General features: G+C 41.3%; 1 protein-coding gene and 1 long non-coding RNA gene across 5 annotated transcripts in view; one reads left to right on the top strand and one right to left on the bottom strand.

Moving 5' to 3' along the window:
- LOC106929541 (uncharacterized) overlaps positions 1–14,417 on the top strand; it is a 47,828-nt gene extending 33,411 nt beyond the window's left edge. Inside the window, exons 3-4 of one of the 2 annotated variants that reach the window (XR_001420674.2) lie at positions 13,203–13,350; positions 14,107–14,417. This is a non-coding gene — a long non-coding RNA (uncharacterized LOC106929541). Of the gene's footprint in view, positions 1–13,202; positions 13,359–14,106 lie in introns of both variants that reach the window. The other variant, XR_001420672.2, reaches the window with a different exon arrangement.
- Positions 435–19,790, bottom strand: part of sox5 (SRY-box transcription factor 5) — a 250,688-nt gene continuing 231,332 nt past the window's right edge. For all 3 annotated transcript variants that reach the window (XM_088003581.1, XM_088003582.1, XM_015006532.2), the window contains 6 exons: positions 15,750–15,858; positions 12,055–12,227; positions 9,196–9,298; positions 8,055–8,228; positions 6,136–6,352; positions 435–4,583 (listed from right to left, as the gene is read on the bottom strand). In XM_088003581.1, the coding sequence (XP_087859707.1) occupies positions 4,286–4,583; positions 6,136–6,352; positions 8,055–8,228; positions 9,196–9,298; positions 12,055–12,227; positions 15,750–15,858 (1,074 nt within the window). In that variant the 3' untranslated portion in view covers positions 435–4,285. The remainder of the gene's footprint in view (positions 4,584–6,135; positions 6,353–8,054; positions 8,229–9,195; positions 9,299–12,054; positions 12,228–15,749; positions 15,859–19,790) is intronic.

The following is a 19,790-nucleotide window of genomic DNA, read 5'->3' as shown; positions in this document are numbered from 1 at the left end:
TTAACCCCGGAAAATGGAGGCACGAACATTCTCAACATCCATAAGCAAGCATCAATTATACATTTGCGTTTTTTTTTAAAACAGGTGACAGCAGCCAACATGTTTTTCTCTTTTTTTTTTTTTTTTTTTTTTTTTTTTACAGAAAAGTGTCCCTTGTTGTGCTTAATTGGGTTATCTGGTTGCTAACAGGCTGTGATTCTTCATCATCTTCTTCCCTCTGAATGGAGGGGCAAGAAGGTGGACTTATGGTTATAAATCACTCAACTTTGCTGTGATGGCTCACATCATAATATTAAAATAAGATGCTTTTGGAAGTACCTGTCACTCTGCGTCCAGGTATTTATCGACACCACACTTTTATTGGTGTATGAAAAAAAAAAAGTGTGTCAATATGAAAGTTAGTGGCGGGAAAAAATGAGCAGGACCAGCACAAGTTTTACTCAACACATTGCTGTCTTTATTAGAGCCTTGTCTGGCAGTAATACTGAAAAAAAAGTGAACTTAGAACAGATGGTGGTGGCAGCCCACGGATTTTTTTTTCCTGTTTTTCTTTATTTCTTTGATATTTTTTTCATTTTTTTGTGAGAGTACTGCGACTCCACTTTTCTGTGGCATGAATAAACATCAATAAAAGAGACAGTAGGGAGAGAAAACAAAAAAAAAGAAATATACAACTTATATTACACTGTTATGAACAAAATATAAATCTATAACTCTATGTTATATTTACATAATTATCTATCTTGATTTTTTTTCAAGTTGAGATGGTAAGATAGTTTTTTGTTTACTTGTAATAATTCTTACTTTGTTGTGAGCTCCACTCGTGACTGATTGTCTTAAATAATATTTTCATTGTCTTGTTATGGGGACAGACCTTGCCAGCAGGGATGATTGATGTCTTTAATGCCCCACACGCTCTCCTGATTCCTCTCTCCAGCAACAGTGTGGTGATAACAGGGGTGACTTTACAGCATAATTAAGACCCAGAAGCGCTTTATGTGGAACATTTATATAGCGATTTAAAGAAAAAAAAATGGGGGTTGGGAGGGATCACTAAGCGACGTCACACCTGAAGAGTAGTCATGGCTCCTGTAGCGTCGCGTGGAGCTCAAACAAAGCAAAGGGCTCCTGATGAGGGAGGTTAGAGATACCGCCGGGCCGCCTCGCATGCCGACACGGTGAAACACTCCTGCTGGGTCAGAGTAAACACCGCTCTCCTATTATAATGATGATGATTGAATGAAAGAAAATCACTGCTATTACAAAAACATGCTAGATATGTACAGGGTTTAAAAAAAACCAGCATAGGATTTGTTTAGTTTGAATAATAATCTCTTTATATTGTAGGTGTGTGTTTTAGTGATTGTGTTTGTGCGTGAAGACGGTGCCAGTCAGACGTTTGAATACACTAATCAGCATGAATGTCAAATAAGGGAGATTAAGTGATGAATTAAATATCTATAACTCTTAGAGTAAATAAAAAAATAGACCCACATAAACTGAACTTTAAGATAAGCTGTGTGCCATTTTATCAGTCGACTCAAATCAGTTTTCCTTTGTATAGGACCAAATTACATAGTTTGAAAAGATGTAAAAAATTATTACATTTTAACTGATAGTTTTGTCAATACATAAGCCTCTTTCCAGCCCCTTTGAGAACATTTATCATAGTGATGCAGTCCGAAATCAAAGATTTGATTATGCATAGTGTCAGGGCCAATCCAGACACCTTATGGTGGGCTGTTGTACTCCAGAGATAGTTGTTTGGGACGCCCAACTGTGTCTTAACGTCCAACGATTCGTTGAATGAGGAGAAATTGGTCAGTTTTCTGGAACAACCCAGAAACCACAATGGTTGAAGTGCTATAGCAAGGCCTTAAATTTCTTCAAGTCAAGATTGATTTTAGGAATCGAGGTGATTCTTGTAAAATTAAGAAAACTGCACCAATTACTACACATGGTTACAGTCTCATCATGTTGTGCAAATGTTTTGATGTCACTGATTCTGTTAGATGGTTGCAAAAATTAATTATCCTGTTGGAAGCAGCCAATTATAAACAAAACTGGTTTCAGAATAGTCAAAGCAGGCTAGAATTTTTACTGACCACTCCCAATTTTAGCCCTCTTTATAATATATGGACTATGCTGCAGTGTTCATGCAAACTGAGCAATTTAAAGAGCCAGTGGTCAATTTTCAGACAGAATTATGAAAATACAATGTCATGGCTTGGAAAAGTGTGGAGTTCAAGTACAACTTGCTAAGGTGTGTTTAGCAGGATGTTTAAAACAATTCTGACTCTTGTTTTATACAACCAATTCCTTTTTTAAAAATTCATGGGTTTTTTTTAATCAGTCCAGCTTAAAATAAAAAAAATGTTAAAATGTGTTATCAAATGACATTCATGCTGATCAAGAGTATGTAAACTTCTGGGCGGGGCTGTGGATGTGAGGATCCCAGCAGATGTTTCACTGCGGCTCGGCGAGGCGGCTCAGCTAGTAAACGGGGTCAGGTCTTTGTTCACAGAAATCCTTCAAATCATTCTCAAAGATAACAACAAAAAAAAAAAAGAGAGGAAACCTTCACATTGTACATGGTGATAATCATTACAAATAAAATTATAACAATAATAAAAAATATTAATGTTTATCTCTGACTGCAGAGAGTCTGAGTGCTTCGTAGAAATGGGCATGGACATAAAATCAAAATAAAAAAAGTCTTCAGCGTCTTTAGAGGAGCTCGCTGTCCTAACTGCGCCACACATCCGTCCGCAGGGGTTAATACAAGTCAAAACAGATTTAGGAGGGGAAAAGAAAGACAAACAAACAAAAACAAAGCAAGGTAAAAGGACAACTTCTGCTTAAATCTAAATCCTACCAGCTAAATAGAATAATGTTTCAGTGACCGTTTCATACGGTCACAAAAACCTGATAAGGAGAAAAATAAATTATACTGTACATAACTTACTTAACTCAGGAAACGCTGACCATCCTCTTAATTATGGTTAATAATAATAATAATAATATTAGACTAGAGGCAGTTTTAAAGAAAAATAATAATAAAATACAGAAACACTGACTGCACTCCGGCTCCACCCACTGGCTTACAGCAGGACGACGTTGATTGGAGGGAGCAGAAAACACTTAGACACAACAATAGCTTTCTGTGTGTGTGTGAGAGAGAGAGAGAGAGAGAGAGAGTGTGTGTGTTACAGCGCATTAACAGCAGCAGAACAAGTTTCTTATCCTTCAAGATTTTGTTTTAGCTCCTTTTTTTTGTTGTTGCTCTAAACCAAAAACAAAAGTGCTGTAAGCAACACACACCGACGCCCACCTGTCGGATGTTTCAGGCGAAGTCGTGCTGATTTTTTAACCTTTTTTTTTTCTTTCTTTTTTTTTTTTTTGCCTTACACGATATCGAGATGGAGATAGGAGGGACGGAGTGAGAAGAAAACTTGTGGATTGTCTCACAAACACAGTGCTTTCGATTCCACTCCGGGACACCCCCTCCGCCCCCTTCGATCGTTTCCGCCCTGTCTCCTCCCCCTGAGCGGAGGGGGGAGAGAGGGAGAGAGGCGGATGGAGGCACCGATAGCACACCGCTAGGCTGAGGATTCAGTTAAAAATAAAGGTCTGACGTCTTTCAGGTGCTTTACAACAAAAGGGAGGGGAAAAAAAGAAGTCTCTTTTTTTCTATTATTATTCAAACTTGTAGCACAAAAAACAACAAATCACATTCACAAGCCACTTATTGGCACCGTGTACCTGAGTGAGAATATTATAGAACCAAAGAACAAAAAAAGCTGTTTCTTAAAAGTGTCTCTTGATAATAAACAGGTCCACCATCCTAAAGTGTCATCTGTTAGCCTTTGACAGGTCCGCTGTTTTAGTTTTTCAGTTTTAAAATGTCTCCTTTTCCTCCGGATCGGACTGGAAAGGGTTGATTTTTATAAACGTCTTCTCACTTGTGGCATCACACTCTCGCAGTAGTACTTGAATATTCCTCAGTGAGCTTTAAACTGGCTTCCTCCCAGACTCCAGCATGTGTAACAGTCAGTGTGAGTGACAGGTCCTGTGCTTCCGTTGATTGATCAGATGCTGGTATCAGGACTCGAGTGGGAGGGGAGGGGAGCTGGCTCTGCCCAAAGAGTCCGTGTTAGTCAGGAGATGAGGGGATGGGAGGTGTTTTTATCTTTTAAGCTTGAGGTGACTGGCGAAATACAAACTCCTCTTCCTGACTGATGTGTTTAGAATCTTTAGAGTGCCACCGGAAGTGACCGGTGCCGCCTTAATGGGGGATATGGTTGTCGTTGTCGCTGGCGTAGTCAGCCTCTTCGTCCTCATAGTCAAAATCATCGTACACGTCACCGTTGCTGTCGTCTAGCCGCAGCTCCTCCTCCTTGATTCGTGGCTCGTCCCCCTTCAGTCCGGGCATGTGGGGGTTCTGGTGGTGGTTGGCGTTGGGCTCTGGGCTGCTGGACATACTTGAGTGCTCTGAGGGCATCTGGGGGGAGGGCATCCCTGCCATTGAAAGGGCACCTGGGTAGACCATGCCTGCAGAGGATAAGGGCAGCTGGCCCTGCTGCCTGTGTGCACAATGAGAAAGGAAAGTTAGGAGTAATGTCAGAAATATGCTGTAGTCAGTAAGGTGAAACCTTTGCCTCATTTCCACTGTGCTCAACAGAACGATTTCCACCGCCAATTGGACTTCAACTGGGCAGGCAGGGTTGAACCCGAACACCTAACGTTGAGTCATTCGAGTGCGAAGACAAATTAGACGCACAAGAATGATGTTTTTCTGTTCCCTAATCAATACTGTGTTGAGAGGTGCCAGTAGTTCCACTCTTACCGTACCATACAACTATCCAATGGGCCTACACCTGAATGGGGTCCAGGAACAGTGCGGTACGGGTCGGTGGTATGGGCCCCTTTTATTATAGACAAAAAGAAAATAGCCTACCGAACCGTACCACTCAATGGAAACGAGGCATTTGTTGATAGCTCTGCTTATCTTTCTTTCTTGCAGAATAAGATGTTTTTGGGGTTCAACTATATTTTTGCAATATGAAAATACAAGCATTTCTTATCAAAGTTGAACCTGACCCACGAAGAACTACTAGTGGATGTATGCATGTGACTTTGTAACTGTGTAGGTAACAATTCACCCTCTACTTTGGTTTAAAAGGTTTGCTCCTTTTAAACCAAACCATGTTGGAAACATTTCCCTGATTACCACCATACAGAGTATACAGAGTCTTAAAAGGTTACTGTCGGAAAAATAGCTTAAACTTCTTTTAATTCCAGTTTGACTCGGTGTATTTCAGTGCTGTAGTCCTTCTCTGCCTGTTGTTCATTACCAAGCAGCTAGCTATTAACTTTACTTACTCGTTAAAGAGAAACTTCCACTGTTTTTCAGCACAAACTATGATTTGGAAAAATAAAATGTATCCCATTACAAATAAAGGGTCCTTTTACACAATTTAGCTTTAATTTGATTGTAAATATGATGAAAGTGAGGTAATTTTATTGCATTACCTGTAGGTAAAACATTGCTGACCCAGGCCTAAATTTAGGGTATTTAGTACAAACTGAGCTACTTGCATTATCTTGGTTTGTTTAAAAAAAAACAATTACAGGAACATCCAAAAATGAGAATAGTACACGTAAATTAAAAGTAGAGATGCACCAGAGTTTATTCACCAAATTATGATTTCAGGTTTGCTGTAAACATTAAAATATTTTTACTCAACGTTCTGTGACAAAGCACCTTCCTTTTTGAACACGTCACCGATAGTGAATTTTTCTCTCTGTATTAACTTCTGTACTGAAGAGTGTTGTTATGGCAGACTGGTAAAGTTTAAGTGTTAATGATCTGAAAAAGGTCCCACAGGCTGGTTAAGCTGAAACACGTCTGATGGGTCACCAGCCAATTTTAGTGCATCTCATTGGTCAAAATCCTTATTAGTAACTATGATATTTACATAAAAACTAAAAGAAGAGGGAGGAAAATCAAATTTACATTCAGTCTCTGCATTTAAAACAGAAATAGAATGATGAAAAAATATCCTATAAATTCTGATCTTTTTATTTGCAAAACAAACAAAATCCTCCTGGACCTAGAACTACCCAGTCCCTCACCCTACGCTGAAGTATTGTCTCATCTCCTGCCTGCGGGACCTCATGATGGCCTTGTACTCGCCGATGCGCAGCTTCTTGCCGTCCACCAGGCAGGTGCGTTTGGGCCGCGGCTTGTACTTGTAGTCCGGGTATTTCTCCAGGTGCTGCTTGCTGAGGCGAGCCTGCTCCTCGTAGTAAGGCTGCTTCTCCAGGTTGGTCATGGCTTTCCACCTCGAGCCTGGAGACAGACGGAAAACAGTTATTATGTAGGGCTGGACAATATGACTGAAAAACCTAACATGATATATGGTAGCGTGGCCCTTATTTTTTTTAAAGCAGTTATAAGGCGTGGTGGTAAAGCTGAAGCTGCTGCTGCGCAAGTTACTCAACAGGGTGTTGCTAAGTAACCAAAGGGTGAGTGAGTTGGGCTACGTTTTCACTACAGGTGTTTAATACTCATTTTTTCTGTGCGGATGTTCACATTTCCAATTACATGTGACTTGATGTGTGAACTGCAAGCAATATAGAAGTGTCCTGCATGGAGAGGGTGCAATAATGCAAGTGTGCTCAGTGTTTATGGAAGTAATGGTGGAGCATATTTTGCGATTTATTTATTGCACTTTAACAATATTAATCCTCATTGTTGTCATCCATGGTTATTGTTTTTCTTCCCACTTCTGCGTATCAGGATGCAGAATAGTGACTTTTATTGTGCATCACTGACATACAGGTCATACAAAGGCAGGTCACGTTGGAAAAGGTCGGATAGATGTTACATTTAGAACCACGTGTCCAAGTAGCCCGGGTCAAATCTGTAAAAACTAGATCTGTGTTGTTCAGACTGTCATGAAAAGATGAGAGAGGTCACAAAAGGTAAAAAAAAAATCTGATTTGGGTGACCTCAGGCTGCAGTGTGAATGTAGTCTTAGTTGATGCCAGGTTGAGCAGCTAAAGTTCTTCCTGTGTCTACATCCCCCAGAATGCTGTGAGATTCTGGATTGGAGTTCAGTGAAATTATTGAATATTCTGTCAGATGTACTATCTATTAATATTAATCATGCAATGTTTTATTGTCCAGACCCATCTTTCAGCGCAGTCACTGATTACTACTAGTCCTGACATTTCTTTGAAAACATGACCGTCTGTGTGCTGATGGGCTACTCTGACTGATGTGTGGTGTAGGACGCTCAGCAAACAGTTTAAACTGATACATGTGAGGATGAGCTTAAAGCGCGCGCACACACACACACACAGTGTGGTGCTGGAAGTGGCACCCGGAACGAGAACGCAAAAGAGAGCAAAGGAGGGTTAATGAGGAGCACCGCTGGGACGACAGGTACTCATCTCAACTAATGAGGACTTCACTTAACCTGCTGTCATCTCTCAGCTCGCTTGCTGCTCACAGATCTGTACTGTATGTCTGTGTGGGTGGGTGGAAAATCTTGTGCCTGTCTTCCCCTGTGTGTGTGTGCTTCATATCTGGTCTGAATTTGCACTTGACTACTGTATGTTTAATGGGTAAAAGCTGTCAGCGCACGGCTGTTCTCTCCCCCTCTCTCTCTTCTCCCTCTCTCTGTGTTCTGCGATCTGTTAGCAATTGAGAGCGTGGAGGCTTATTAAAACCAGATTTCCCTGTGTTATAAAACGCTTAGGAGCTCTTTAAAATGTCAGGGCCGATCCCGGCGGTCTGGGGGAAATGTCAGGCGGCCTTGCGCTGCTTGTTTAATGCATAATGAATTATATCATCATTTGTCGTGGTTGTGCTCTCCCCCAGCCTTTCATTAACGCCCGCTTACACAATGCCGCCGTGGTAAGAAAGCAGCATTAGTTTGCAATGCACGTGTGTGTGTGTGTGTGTGTGTGTGTGTTTGAGACGGAGAGATGGGTTATATGATAAGGACGCGCCGAGCGCCGTGAGCTGCTGAAGGGCAGTAGTTTACCGAGGATCTTGCTGATGTTGGAGTTGTGCATGTCTGGGAAGGCCTGGAGGATCTTCCGCCTCTCGTCCTTGGCCCAAACCATGAAGGCGTTCATCGGCCGCTTAATGTGCGGCTCGTTGTTGTTCCTGCCACGCGTTTCCCGAAATATTCTGGAGTCGGATACGCTGGGGGATCCTGAGGAGGGAAACCAGTTAGGAGAGACAATAGTTATGCAATGTAAAATGAGAAAGAGTAGATCAATTTTTGTGCAAGGTTGAAGCACACACTTCAAAAAATACAAAATGTTACCAAGTATTGTTGGTCTTGTTAATATAAATATCTTAGTTTTGTCTTATTTCAAGTGTACTAACTTACAAAAGTACTTGTTCCACTAGCAGATTATTTCACTTATAAAATTGGATATAAACATATTCTTGATTGTTTTTCTGCTGAAAGACCGAAAGGCGACAAGTTTTTACTTTTCTGATGTCATCCATTTAAAATGGACTGTTAATTCAGAGTTTGTAATGCTGGTCAATTTTCTCACCTCGATTATAAACCACAAACCAACATCTCAGCAGAGTTTATCAGACTAGATATTTATGTTCAAAGTTCTTTACTCCATAAAAACTTAATACAGTAAACAATTATGAAATAGCAATAAATACACTTTTGTCAAACGTTCAATTCTGCAGATTATTATTAATCAAATGCATATAAAGGAACTCTGTTTATTATAAACAAATATTAAAATATCAAAAAGCATAACCTTTTTTAAATTGAATGTTTCCTTATCTTTAAAATTTAAAGGGTAGCAAAAAGAAATGGGACTGAGATGATATTTTTTACTCAGGGGAAAAAGAAAAGCAGTGAATACTAATTAAAGACTTACAAAATTTCAAAGCTAGCATAAAATGAAAATAATGGTTTCAGTTATATTTGTTAATAAACAACTCTAGGTTTTAAATAAGTGTTAAAATTAAAGTTTGAGTTTACAAATAAAATCAAATCAGTGAGATTTTGCTAAAGCAATAAAAGATTAAGTTTTACTTCAGTGTATTTGTATCTGCTGTGCAAGTCATCTTTCCTTTAATGCTCAGATATTCTGAATGTGAGCATCCTTCCTTTGGCATTTTGTGTGTGTGTGTGTGTGTGTGCGTACCGTCGGAGTCTCCACTCATGGTGAAGTCCAGCATGGCGTGGCTGAACTTGTCGTCGGCCTGCTGCTTCAGCTGCTGACTCAAACTCTCCAAGGCAGCTTTGTCCTAAACGGCACAAACAGTTCACAGTAGCAGTCGGTCAGTGTCTGAGTCATATGCTGGGAAAACATGAATGAAACTCCAAACCTGCACTTCTGACTGGCAGCTCCCATTACAACTACTCCCATATCTTTACAATCTTTTTTTTTCCTCTCTCGTTTTAGACATTTGAGGTGAAAATGAACAATTGTTAAGTGTTATAAAAATATATATACATTTCCCCCCAAACAGACAAGCTGCTTGACATGTGGAAATGTTAAAAGCCTGAACACACATCTGCGTTTGAGTGTGTTCCCATGTAAAAGAATGTTGATTTTACTCCGGTTTGGATGTTTACTGTTATGTGAGTGTGCTGCTGATTAAGTGTGTGTGTGTGTGTGTGTGTAGCAACTCCTGGCAGCCACCTGCGAGAGTGGAGTGCGGCGGCTTGCCTCTCTCTTGCAGAGGCCCCTGAGGGTCGACGCATTAGAGGGAGAGAGCGCGGCGCGGACGAGAGCGGGGCCACGCCGCGCGGCCCCCTGGGTATTTATTACAACCAATAAAAGGCTGATTTACTGAGCATTTACATGCTTAATGCAAGCAGCCGGCACACACTGCGCTGGAGCTCGGCTGATGCTCACTCGTGTGCGCACACACACACACACAGGCGGCACAGCACCAGCGCCAACGTTTTACAGTTTAATTACACGATTAGGAGCTCTACCCAAAACACGGCCGTCTTCTAAAACGATGTTTCACAAAGTGTCCTCCTCCATTTCCATGTGACCCTGGTGAGCCGGGTGGCTGCAAGCAGGGAGGGCAGAATGCTAATGAAATGCATTTTATCTATTTTTTTTTTTGTCCAACACTGTTTAATTGTTAGAGATAATTTCTCTCCTCCCCTCCAATAGATTGGAATAAATAGGGAAGAGGAAGAATAAAAGCTCTAAATGTTTCAAAAGTATTTCAGTTTTAATTTCTTCTGCTTTTATAAATGCATAATAACCCTCAATGGTTTGGAGTTAGTCATTTTGTATGTAAATCAGAAATATTTTAGGAGTTTTTCCCTCATTTTGCTCTAATGAAAGCCTCATTCAGTACTCGTTCCAGAAAAAAAAAAAAAAGAGCACAAAATGTCTCCTCACACTTTCAGATTTTAAGATTAAATATGCGCTCTCAGTTGGCTTTGTGGAGTGTGTGTGTGTGTGTGTGTGTGTGTGTGAGCAGAGACGGAGTGGATGACAGTCTAGTCTGACATTAAGCCCCGGTACAGTACATGGGAAAAGTGGATTGAATGGCTGACATGAGAGCGGAGACACAAAGTAGTGACAAAACTAATCCTCTGAGTGTCAGAGACGCTGCCGCCGTATCCCAACACACAAAGCCCAGAGCGGCTGAGGAGCAGGAGGAGCGGGGCTGCAGAACATCACAAAGAATCACCAATGTTTCAGAAATGCTCCATATTTCCTCTTGATCATACATACAAACAATTTTAAATATCATTATTTATAAGAAACATTTAAAGCATTTACATCAAATTTAATCATTTTAAAAAGTCCAAAGAATTAAATCATCTCCTTTAAAATTGGCCAAAAGATTATTTCCTACATTTTCACTCTGGAAAGATTTGTTGCTGAAAAGTTTAAATTAAATCCCAGCTGACGTTTATTTTGAGTGAAAATAAGAGCTTCAAATAGTTTTAATGCTACAGTTGTAAAGTCGGCTGCAGTGTAAATAGTCTGTCCAATTAAACAGCTATTGTCAAAATGTATGTTACTCCATAAAGAGCAGGACGGGGCAGAAACTGGATTTGCAACTTGCAAAAAATACTCTTTAGTTTAGTGGTTTCTTTTATATATATTAGTGTTAATTAATGATTCTAAATACAATATTTATCAGCAATATCAACATGAATACAGTAAAGCAGCAGGAGGAATAACTCCTGCTCTGATGCTCCAGCTGATTCCAAATATGTTGAACAAATACCCAGAGTTTATGTGAGCCGCTGAGGAGCCGACGCAGTCATTTCACATTACTGTCTTCTTGACACTCCGCTGTGCCACACGCACGCACACACACACACACACACACACACACTCTCTCAGAGCCCTACAGTGTGCCTCACAGACGCAGTCATTACCTCCGCGCTGCCTCCGGTTTTTACCTTATCTGGCCCCGTTTAGCTGCGCGAGGGCATTGTGTGCCGATTTACCTCCTACATGCCGCGGCGGGGACGGCACATGGCACGACAAATTACCGCGCACCGACAATGAAGACGGTCACAGCCTGCGATGACTTCAGAGGACTCAGGGTAGATCTGTTGCATTTTTTTGTTTTTTCTTTTTTAGCGCACCAAATTCGGAGGCTGAGATAAAAGGCGGCGATTTGTATTCGTTTGTGCCGAGCTCCGGATGACTGAGTGTAAATCATTTGTTGTGGGGGGGAAAAAAAAAATCCTGACACAATTAGTATTTCACCTGAGGCGGGATCTGAGAAGATCTTTCTCATGTATTTATACACTGAGTATTTCGGTAAGCCGTTACATCTCTAGGAAATGCACACCAACTCAAAATGTACCCAGAATCATTTAGATTTTTAATTTGTGCGGCTGTATAAATTGATTTGAGTTCATTTAACCTTAAAATAATTAAAATTGCGCATTAAACAAACTTTAAAATAATAGAGGAAACAACACATAGTTGCTTTTGGCAAATTTCATGCCTCAATGACTGGCTAGATTTTAAAATCTTTGTGCGCTGGAAGGAGAATAAAAAGAAGCTGACCTTGTCGGAGCGGCCGTTGTTGAGGCTGAGGTTGCTGACGGAGGCCATCTTGGCGTCCAGGGCCTGCTGCTCCCCCTTCAGCTGCTCCTTCATCTGCCGGGCCTCGGCGAAGGCCTTGCTCACCGCCTCGTGGTCGTTCAGGTAGGCTGTCGACGACAACGAAGACAACAAGTCTGCTGAGACGCAGACAGGAGGGACAATCTGTTAGCCATCCTGTTCAGCTGCTTTATTTTTCATAAGCACAAATTCAGATTGAGTATTAACAGCAAAAAAAAAAAAAAAAAAAAAAAAAAAAATAGAGAACAGCCTTTTTTATTATTATTATAGGATAAACACTCCAAAGTGTTTACTTTGAAGGTTCTCATCTGGAACAAATCTTCTTCTGAACCATAAGGTAAAGGCATTAACATACAGTTGATGAGGGGAGGTTACCAGGGCGCGCACGCATGTGTGTGTGTTTTTTTTTATATATCTAACTGAAAACACTCAAAGCGACTGACCACTTTGCAGCCGAGTGGAGCATGCGAGTCAGAGTTTGCCCCAGCAATCTCATCCCCTTCAACAGAACGCTGTAAGCAGCGTTACAGTCAGCAGAGGCGCCTCTTATTATTATTCTGCATGTGTGAGAATGTGAGGCGCCGCTATCTCCGCTCCCCATCGGTCTGGTTAGTTCTTAACAAAGAGCCGCTGCTGCTTTATGAGGCCTTTATCTGCGCTAATCCGCACCGCTAATGCCATCTCGGACCAGATTATCAGCTTCAGATTGGTAATGACAGAGCCGTGAACTCTTTCAGAAGTCATAACCGGAAAATCTGGACGGGAGTGGAGTCCGACAAAAAAGAGGGTGCGGGATCAGAGGCAGGACAGAGGAGTGAGAACAGAGATGAGGAGGTGGAGGAGGGGGGGTGACAGAATTGGGTGGCAGTCAATTTTAATCTGCAGTCAAAAGAAGAGGCGGCAGGGGGGTTGATAGAAATTCCTGCGCACACATGATTGTGTGATTGCTTCAACTGACAGAAATGACAACCATCCAGACCAGACGACTGAATGTGACCCAGATAAAAGGAGGGAAAGGTTGGAGGGGACGTCTTCTGCTCTCCCGCACTGCGATAACACAACTTCTGTTTTTTTTTCCCTCTTCTCTGCAGATGCATGCAGTACGTTCATAAGGAAACGTTCAAGTTGGGGGACTTCAGTTGTTCACTGTGTGGACTGAGACAAATGTGTGACAGTGGCGCCTACGTCTCTGTCTGGTTAGAGAAAGATGGACGGATGAAGAGAGAAACATTCCTCCAGGTGGAAAGGTCTTCTCAAACCGAAACACTTATATCTGGGTTCATGTTTAGGTTTACTGAATGCTAAATGTGTTGCAACAAAGCAAAAGCATCTGCTTGGGTTAAGTTGAAAAGTGTTAAAGTTTTAAGCAGATGTCTTAACGCGATATTTAGCTTAGTTACAATAGTTCCTCAGCTTTTTAATGATTGATTTAAATTTAGAAAAATAAATCTATATTTTCTGGGAATAACAGCAAGAAAAGATCAACATGGTTTAAAAAGATGTAAAACTAATAGTTTTAAACCTACAGTTAGCATGCTAGGAGCAGACAGCCTGACTAATTAACCACCAATTATCAGTTTGTGTTGCTCTGTGAAGACCAGAACGACAAAAGAAACATTTTGTGCAATTAGAAAGTTTTGCTAAATTTGTTATTAAAGTTTGTGCATATGAGGTAACAAGACTTTTCTTTTAGCAACTCTAGAAATAAACTACAAATTTTGATCTACATTTTATTTCTACTTTGTTTAAATGACGTTAAAATGTGGAAATTGTTTACTTATAGTTTTCCACCAGCTACATATAAACAAACAAACATCAGGGTTAAAAAGCTCTGATCTTATAAGACGTATGTGGTCTGAAAAAGAACTTGATGAAAAACTAAATGTGTTCTGCACTCAGAAGGGTTTAATCAGGTTTCATTCTGATTCCAGTTTGAATATGAATAACCCCTAAAGGCCCTCCTAATCTGCGCCCCCCTCTCTCTTCCTCAAACAGATTGCAAATCAAAACGACCACCTCTGGACCCCGTTCCAATTTGTCTGTCCACTCTGAACTTGTAAAACGGATCCTAATACGATGAGCCGGAACGTGGCGCTCCTGACCGCCTGAAACTCAGCGGCAACAGATGGAACAATGAGCTCCTGCGTATCAGGGATCTGGCCTCCACCGCCGCACACATAATTCAGCCAGGATCGCACACAAACTTAAACACTGTAATCCATTTTTCTGAACAAAAAACATCTGGGACCGAAAATCCACTAATCTGATATTAAATCCGCCGATTTGTTGAAAAACAGTGAGATTAGCCAGAATGTCAGGGAAAAAAAAAAAAAACTGACTTAACTGCATATGAGGAGGAAGAGGTTGGATTGTGTGTGAGGCTTTGTGTGAGTTTGAGTGTGTGTGCTGGTATTGTATGGTTAATGCTGGGTGTTTGCGCTGTCCTGGCTCATGTAAGAGGCTTGTCTAATCTCATTGGTGATACCTTCTGTCTGTCATCCACTCCTCTCTTTATTATTCCCCCACTTCATTGCTCTGGAAAAAAAAAGGAAACACTAATCCTCATCTCTCTCTCTCCCATTCCCTCCCTTCTCCTCTCTCCTGTGTCTCTCTCCGTCTCTTTCAGTCACTAATAAACACATAACAATGAAGCCGCCCTGCAGGCAAATAGCAGCACGGAGGAACAACACAAACACTAATTATAGCCTGTTACATATGTGTAATATTTGAACTATCAGTGCTGCATGAAAAATGGATTAGGAGTAAAAAATAGTGATTCATTTGTCATTTTTTTCTTTATGTGAGCATGTGGTTAGGAAGGATTATGGTGCTGTCATCACAGTACTGCTAGAAAAAAAACACTGTTCTTGTTGTTATAGAAACACTTTTTCTTAAAAACTTTGAGATTTCCACTCATGGGAATGTATATTTCTTGTAAAAATGTTTGCAGCTTAAGAAGCTGAGCTTGTACATCTACAGTTTGTTTAGAGACGGAGTGGGACGTTTTGATTGGTCAAAAAGCCTCGTAATTGTTGAAGTTGTTACTGATGGAAGTAGACTCAGCTAGATATTTTTCATGTCAATAAACTGTTAAAAAGTAACTGTGTTCCCTGTGATCCCTAAAATAAAATCTGGCACCAGTAACAATATGCCCAACCCATAAGTGCAGATCTATTTAGTCTAATTCTACGCTTTGTGCTCTGAGCTTTATTATTTATTTTACATTATATTTAGAATTTCTATTTCCACTTTCTGAACCATTTAAAAGAAGATTTGTTGCAGTTTATTTTTAGTTTGACCAAGATAGTCAACCTTTTGATTTTGTCAGTTTAACTTGATTTATTTTACATTGGCTGTTGTTCTAATTTCACTGATTGAACAAATGAAAGTTGTTTTTGCATATTTGAACAAAGCTTGTAAAGTTATTAATCAATTTAAATGTGCTGTACTGATGCCGAGTTATAAAATAAATTTGTACATAAACACACAGCAGTTGTTCTGTATCTGATCTGTATCAGCCAACTAAACCTCATATTGATGTCGGTATGGGAAGTAAAAAGTGGATCTTTTAGCCCCTTACTAGCATGTCTTTAGTCTCCAGTGCTCTGCTACTGAACAGGCTAGTTAAATGTTCTTACCTATTGAGCTGACTCTGGTGGATGGCGCTCCGATGCTGGAGGGCACGGCGCTGTGCTTCATGGAGCCGGCGGGACCCAGCTTGGTGGTGGCGGCAGCGGCAGCAGGAACCTGTGGGGAAGTTGGGGGGGAGTTGGGTGACTTGCTCTCGGATGCCTTAGGCTTGGCCGACAGGTTCAGTGGCTGTGCACCCTCACTGTCCTGCAAAAACCAAAACAGCACATGTTCGCCCACCGTGACCACCGTAAGGTAATTTGGAAGCGGGGAGGCGAGGGGGACGCCCTCACGTCTCCCATGACCAAGACCACGTGCCGATTTAGCCAAACCCCCATGCACAGCAGTCGGAGGATGAGAAGGTGACGGGGTGCATGCCACTGCCTGTCTTCACACGACGACACACACACAGACCTTTGGGTGCAAACCCCCCCCCCCCAACTGACATTCACATGCAAAACAACGGGCCACCTATAACAGCGACGCATGCACACTCCACATGCAAGCTGTGGGAACATGCAGTACAGCTCTGCTTCTTGAAGAGCCTCACATCCAAACAATATGGCAAGCAACAACTAAATACACGGTGAGGAGGAACACCGCGGCGCTGTGTATAAATATACAGGACGCATCCCGTCTTTCACAGAGAATAACGCAGCCTTTAAAGGTGTGAGAGCGCAAAGATGCAGCAACGTCTCAACGCATCAAACAGCGAGCGGAGCAGAGGACAGTCTGTCACTTCAAATCGCTCCTGGTCCGTTGGAGAGCAGAAACCTCAGAACGTCCCAGTGTGTGGAGAAAACAGGAAGGCAGCCGCTTATGCCTCAAACACAAATATACACTGTCAAAGGAGTAATTTTATTTAAACAGGTCGGTGACTTGCAAAAGTTTTCACACCTGTCGAACTTTTTCACATTGTGTCGCATTACAAGCACCACGACGGCATACTGGGGTCATTGTAGACAGAACGGGGAAAAAGGAGAACATTTTTGAGTTCTAAAAGCTGAAAATGTTAAACTTTTGAAACTCAAAAATGTTCTTGGGTTTTTCTAGAAAATTTCTGAGTTAAATCCCAAAATTTCAGAATTTTTATTTTCCATCTACAGTAGCCCTAATGCGCCATCATATATCCACAAACTGTGTTCTTATCTGATTGAACGGTTCAGTGGATAGAAAATACTAAGATTTTGTTTTTCTCAAACATCTGAGAAAGGCCCAGTACTACTTTAGCCTCGACAGGCCAGCAAATTAACCAATCAGAGAAGCAGCCAAGAGGCCCATGGCAACTCTGGAGAAGCTGCGAAGAGCCACACTGGGAAGGCAGCATCATACGGTGGAGCTATTCCTCAGCTGAAGACCTGAATCTATTAGTGGGATGATGTGAAGATGGCTGCTTACACTCTATCAAAAAGTGACGCAGATGTCTATTTAATACCCCAGATTATATATAATTACAGCAAAAAGTTATTTGAAATATTGAACAAGAGGCAATTAAGACATATACACTACACTTAAGAAGGGAGGAAAAAATGAAAGGTTTTCACGATATTTACAACTAAAATCTAAACAGCTGAACAGCCCTATGCATTACAAATGAATCAGTTTTTTTTTTTTTTACGACAGAAAAATATGGAAAATTTCAAAGGACAGAAAAAGTTGAAGGTTGTCTTGTGAGCCGTCATGGCAACGTAACCCCTGCTGACGACCTAATCCAATCAGGGGCAGCGTAGACGCATCACATGACAGGAAGGAAGGAATTAGATCAGACAGAGCAGATGCACACACACGCACACACACACCTCTCAGTGTAATTAAAACTCCACAATTAAAAGCCCGATGCCAAACGAGACGGTGATGCAGGTAGGTTGGGCCAGACTGCAGTCGTGTGAAAATACAGTTCTGATTACTGAAACGTTATTTAACAGAACTGGTGATAACTTTCAGGTGTGGCTCTATTTAAAGCCAATGGGAGAGAATAGAGACATTATTTGTATTTTCTGGTCATTAGTCTAATTGCAGCTTAGGCAGTATAGAAACCAGAATATAGTGGGATTCAAAAAGAAAGAAAGTATTGTGTGTGTTGTATATTCACTCATTAAGGCCGACTTTTCCTGATTCCCTCTCCTTGAGTCACACTAAGCCTTATGAGCCCCTCACAACTCAATTAAGCCCTTCCAATTAAGCCCCTACGACGTGCATGTGCCATCCTCTGTGTATGTGTGTGTGTGTGTGTGTGTGTGTATGTGTGCGATGAGTCCTAACCGGATTGTCCTTCATTAGGGAGGTCTTTCTAAATAGACGGAGGACCCCCAAAGATGCCTTCAGAAAGACAATGGGCCGGAGAAGAAGAGGAGAGAGAAAAAAAGAGGAAAACTGAGCGGGAGCTCCTCAATCCTGACCCATATTACGGCGGGCTTTGGCTGCGAACGCGTTTGAATATTTATTACAAATAGATAATGCCTCTACCGCTCGTACAGTGGATGGGGGAGTTTCCTCTCCGCGCCAAGCCAAATCCTGTGGTGGGAAGGTGGCCAACCTGCATTATGCCAGTGTGGAGGAATTAGTTTAGAGAGTGGAGCTGAGATGTTGGACAGACTCGTGTGTGCGTGCTTGTGTGTGTGAGAGATATTGTTCAACAAGCTCTAAAGTGTGTGTGTGTGTGTGTGTGTGTGTGTGTGTGTGTGTGTTTGCTTGCATGAGGACTCTAAAGGTTTTGGAATCTTGAATTAATACAATTGTTTTTGTGTCTCTCTTGGCGGAGGAAACGGTCTCCAGCTTTGAGACAGAAAACATGCAGAGTGACAGCGAGAGCCAGAGGGACACGGAGATGGAGAGGAAGCAGAAGGGGAGAGATAATGTGTGTGTGCGTGTGTGTGTGTGTGTGCGCGCATGTGTGTGTGTGGGCTGCTTCTGCGGATGCCGACATGTGCGAGTGACATCAGTGTTCTGCATCTTATTGCAGGAGCTGACGGTTCAATTAAAGCGACATGTGCTGTGCCACCACCGTTTATCCCTGTCTGCTCTGCATGACAGTGTGTGTGTGTGTGTGTGTGTGTGTGGAGGTAAGCTGGAGTGACTGTTCTATTAACTATAATATCATCTATCCATCCATTATTTTACAAGCTTATCCCTCATCTACAGTGGTCGCCCTTGACAGGTCAACATATGAAGTCAATTTTAGGTCAGTGATGCAGAATTGCATCAGTCTCCAACATTTAAGGTGCCTTGAAGAAGTTATACATTATGAACCTTTTCACATTTTGTCAGGATACAACTAAATGAGGCATGATTTTTAATGCATTATGAACAAAAATGTTTGTTCATATGAACAAAAATGTTTAGAGTAAAAACTGGCTCTCCATATTACCCACTGTAAAAACATCATACTGTGAGGAAGCTGGTCTAGGATTTGTAAAACCTGCTGCAAAAGACTTGGATAGAGATTCAATTTGGACAACTAAACATACAGCTAGAGCTGCAGTTCTTTAGTTTCAATGGCCCGGTTAAAGTCCAGACTTAACTCCAATTAAGAATTCGTGGCAAAACCTGAAATCTAGCCAAGCTTGGGTTACTTTATAATGAAGAATGAGCAAAAATGACTGATAGTCATGATTTAGAAAACTTCAAGTTGTGATTGCAGTAAAAGCTGATTATGAATTAGAGACTCGCAACACAAATGCACAGATTCCCATTAAAATACTTCTGCAAAGTATTGCATACAGTCATTTAACAAATACTGTAAAAACATGTTGGCACAAATCTATGGTGGAGAAGTTCTGACTCTAGTTTGACAGATTTTATTTTGTTTGGATCGTTAAGATATTAAAGATGCTTTCTTTTTTTATCTTAAATCTTAAGCAATATTAAAACACTAGAAAATCATCTCAATATAGTTGGATTTTATTGAAACAATAAGCCATTACCAACCGTCACACTCATGTACATGGGTGATTGTGCTGCATGTGGGCTAAAGCGCTACATATGGCGCATCATTTTGACCTCCACTGAGTGTGTGTGTGTGTGTGTGTGTGTGTGTGTGTGTGTGTGTG

This window comes from Poecilia mexicana, unplaced genomic scaffold (genome assembly GCF_051168715.1).
Source record: "Poecilia mexicana isolate PSO_F unplaced genomic scaffold, ASM5116871v1 scaffold_23, whole genome shotgun sequence".
In the NCBI taxonomy this organism is placed as follows: Eukaryota; Metazoa; Chordata; class Actinopteri; order Cyprinodontiformes; family Poeciliidae; genus Poecilia; species Poecilia mexicana.
This window is presented reverse-complemented; position numbering and strand designations above follow the sequence as displayed.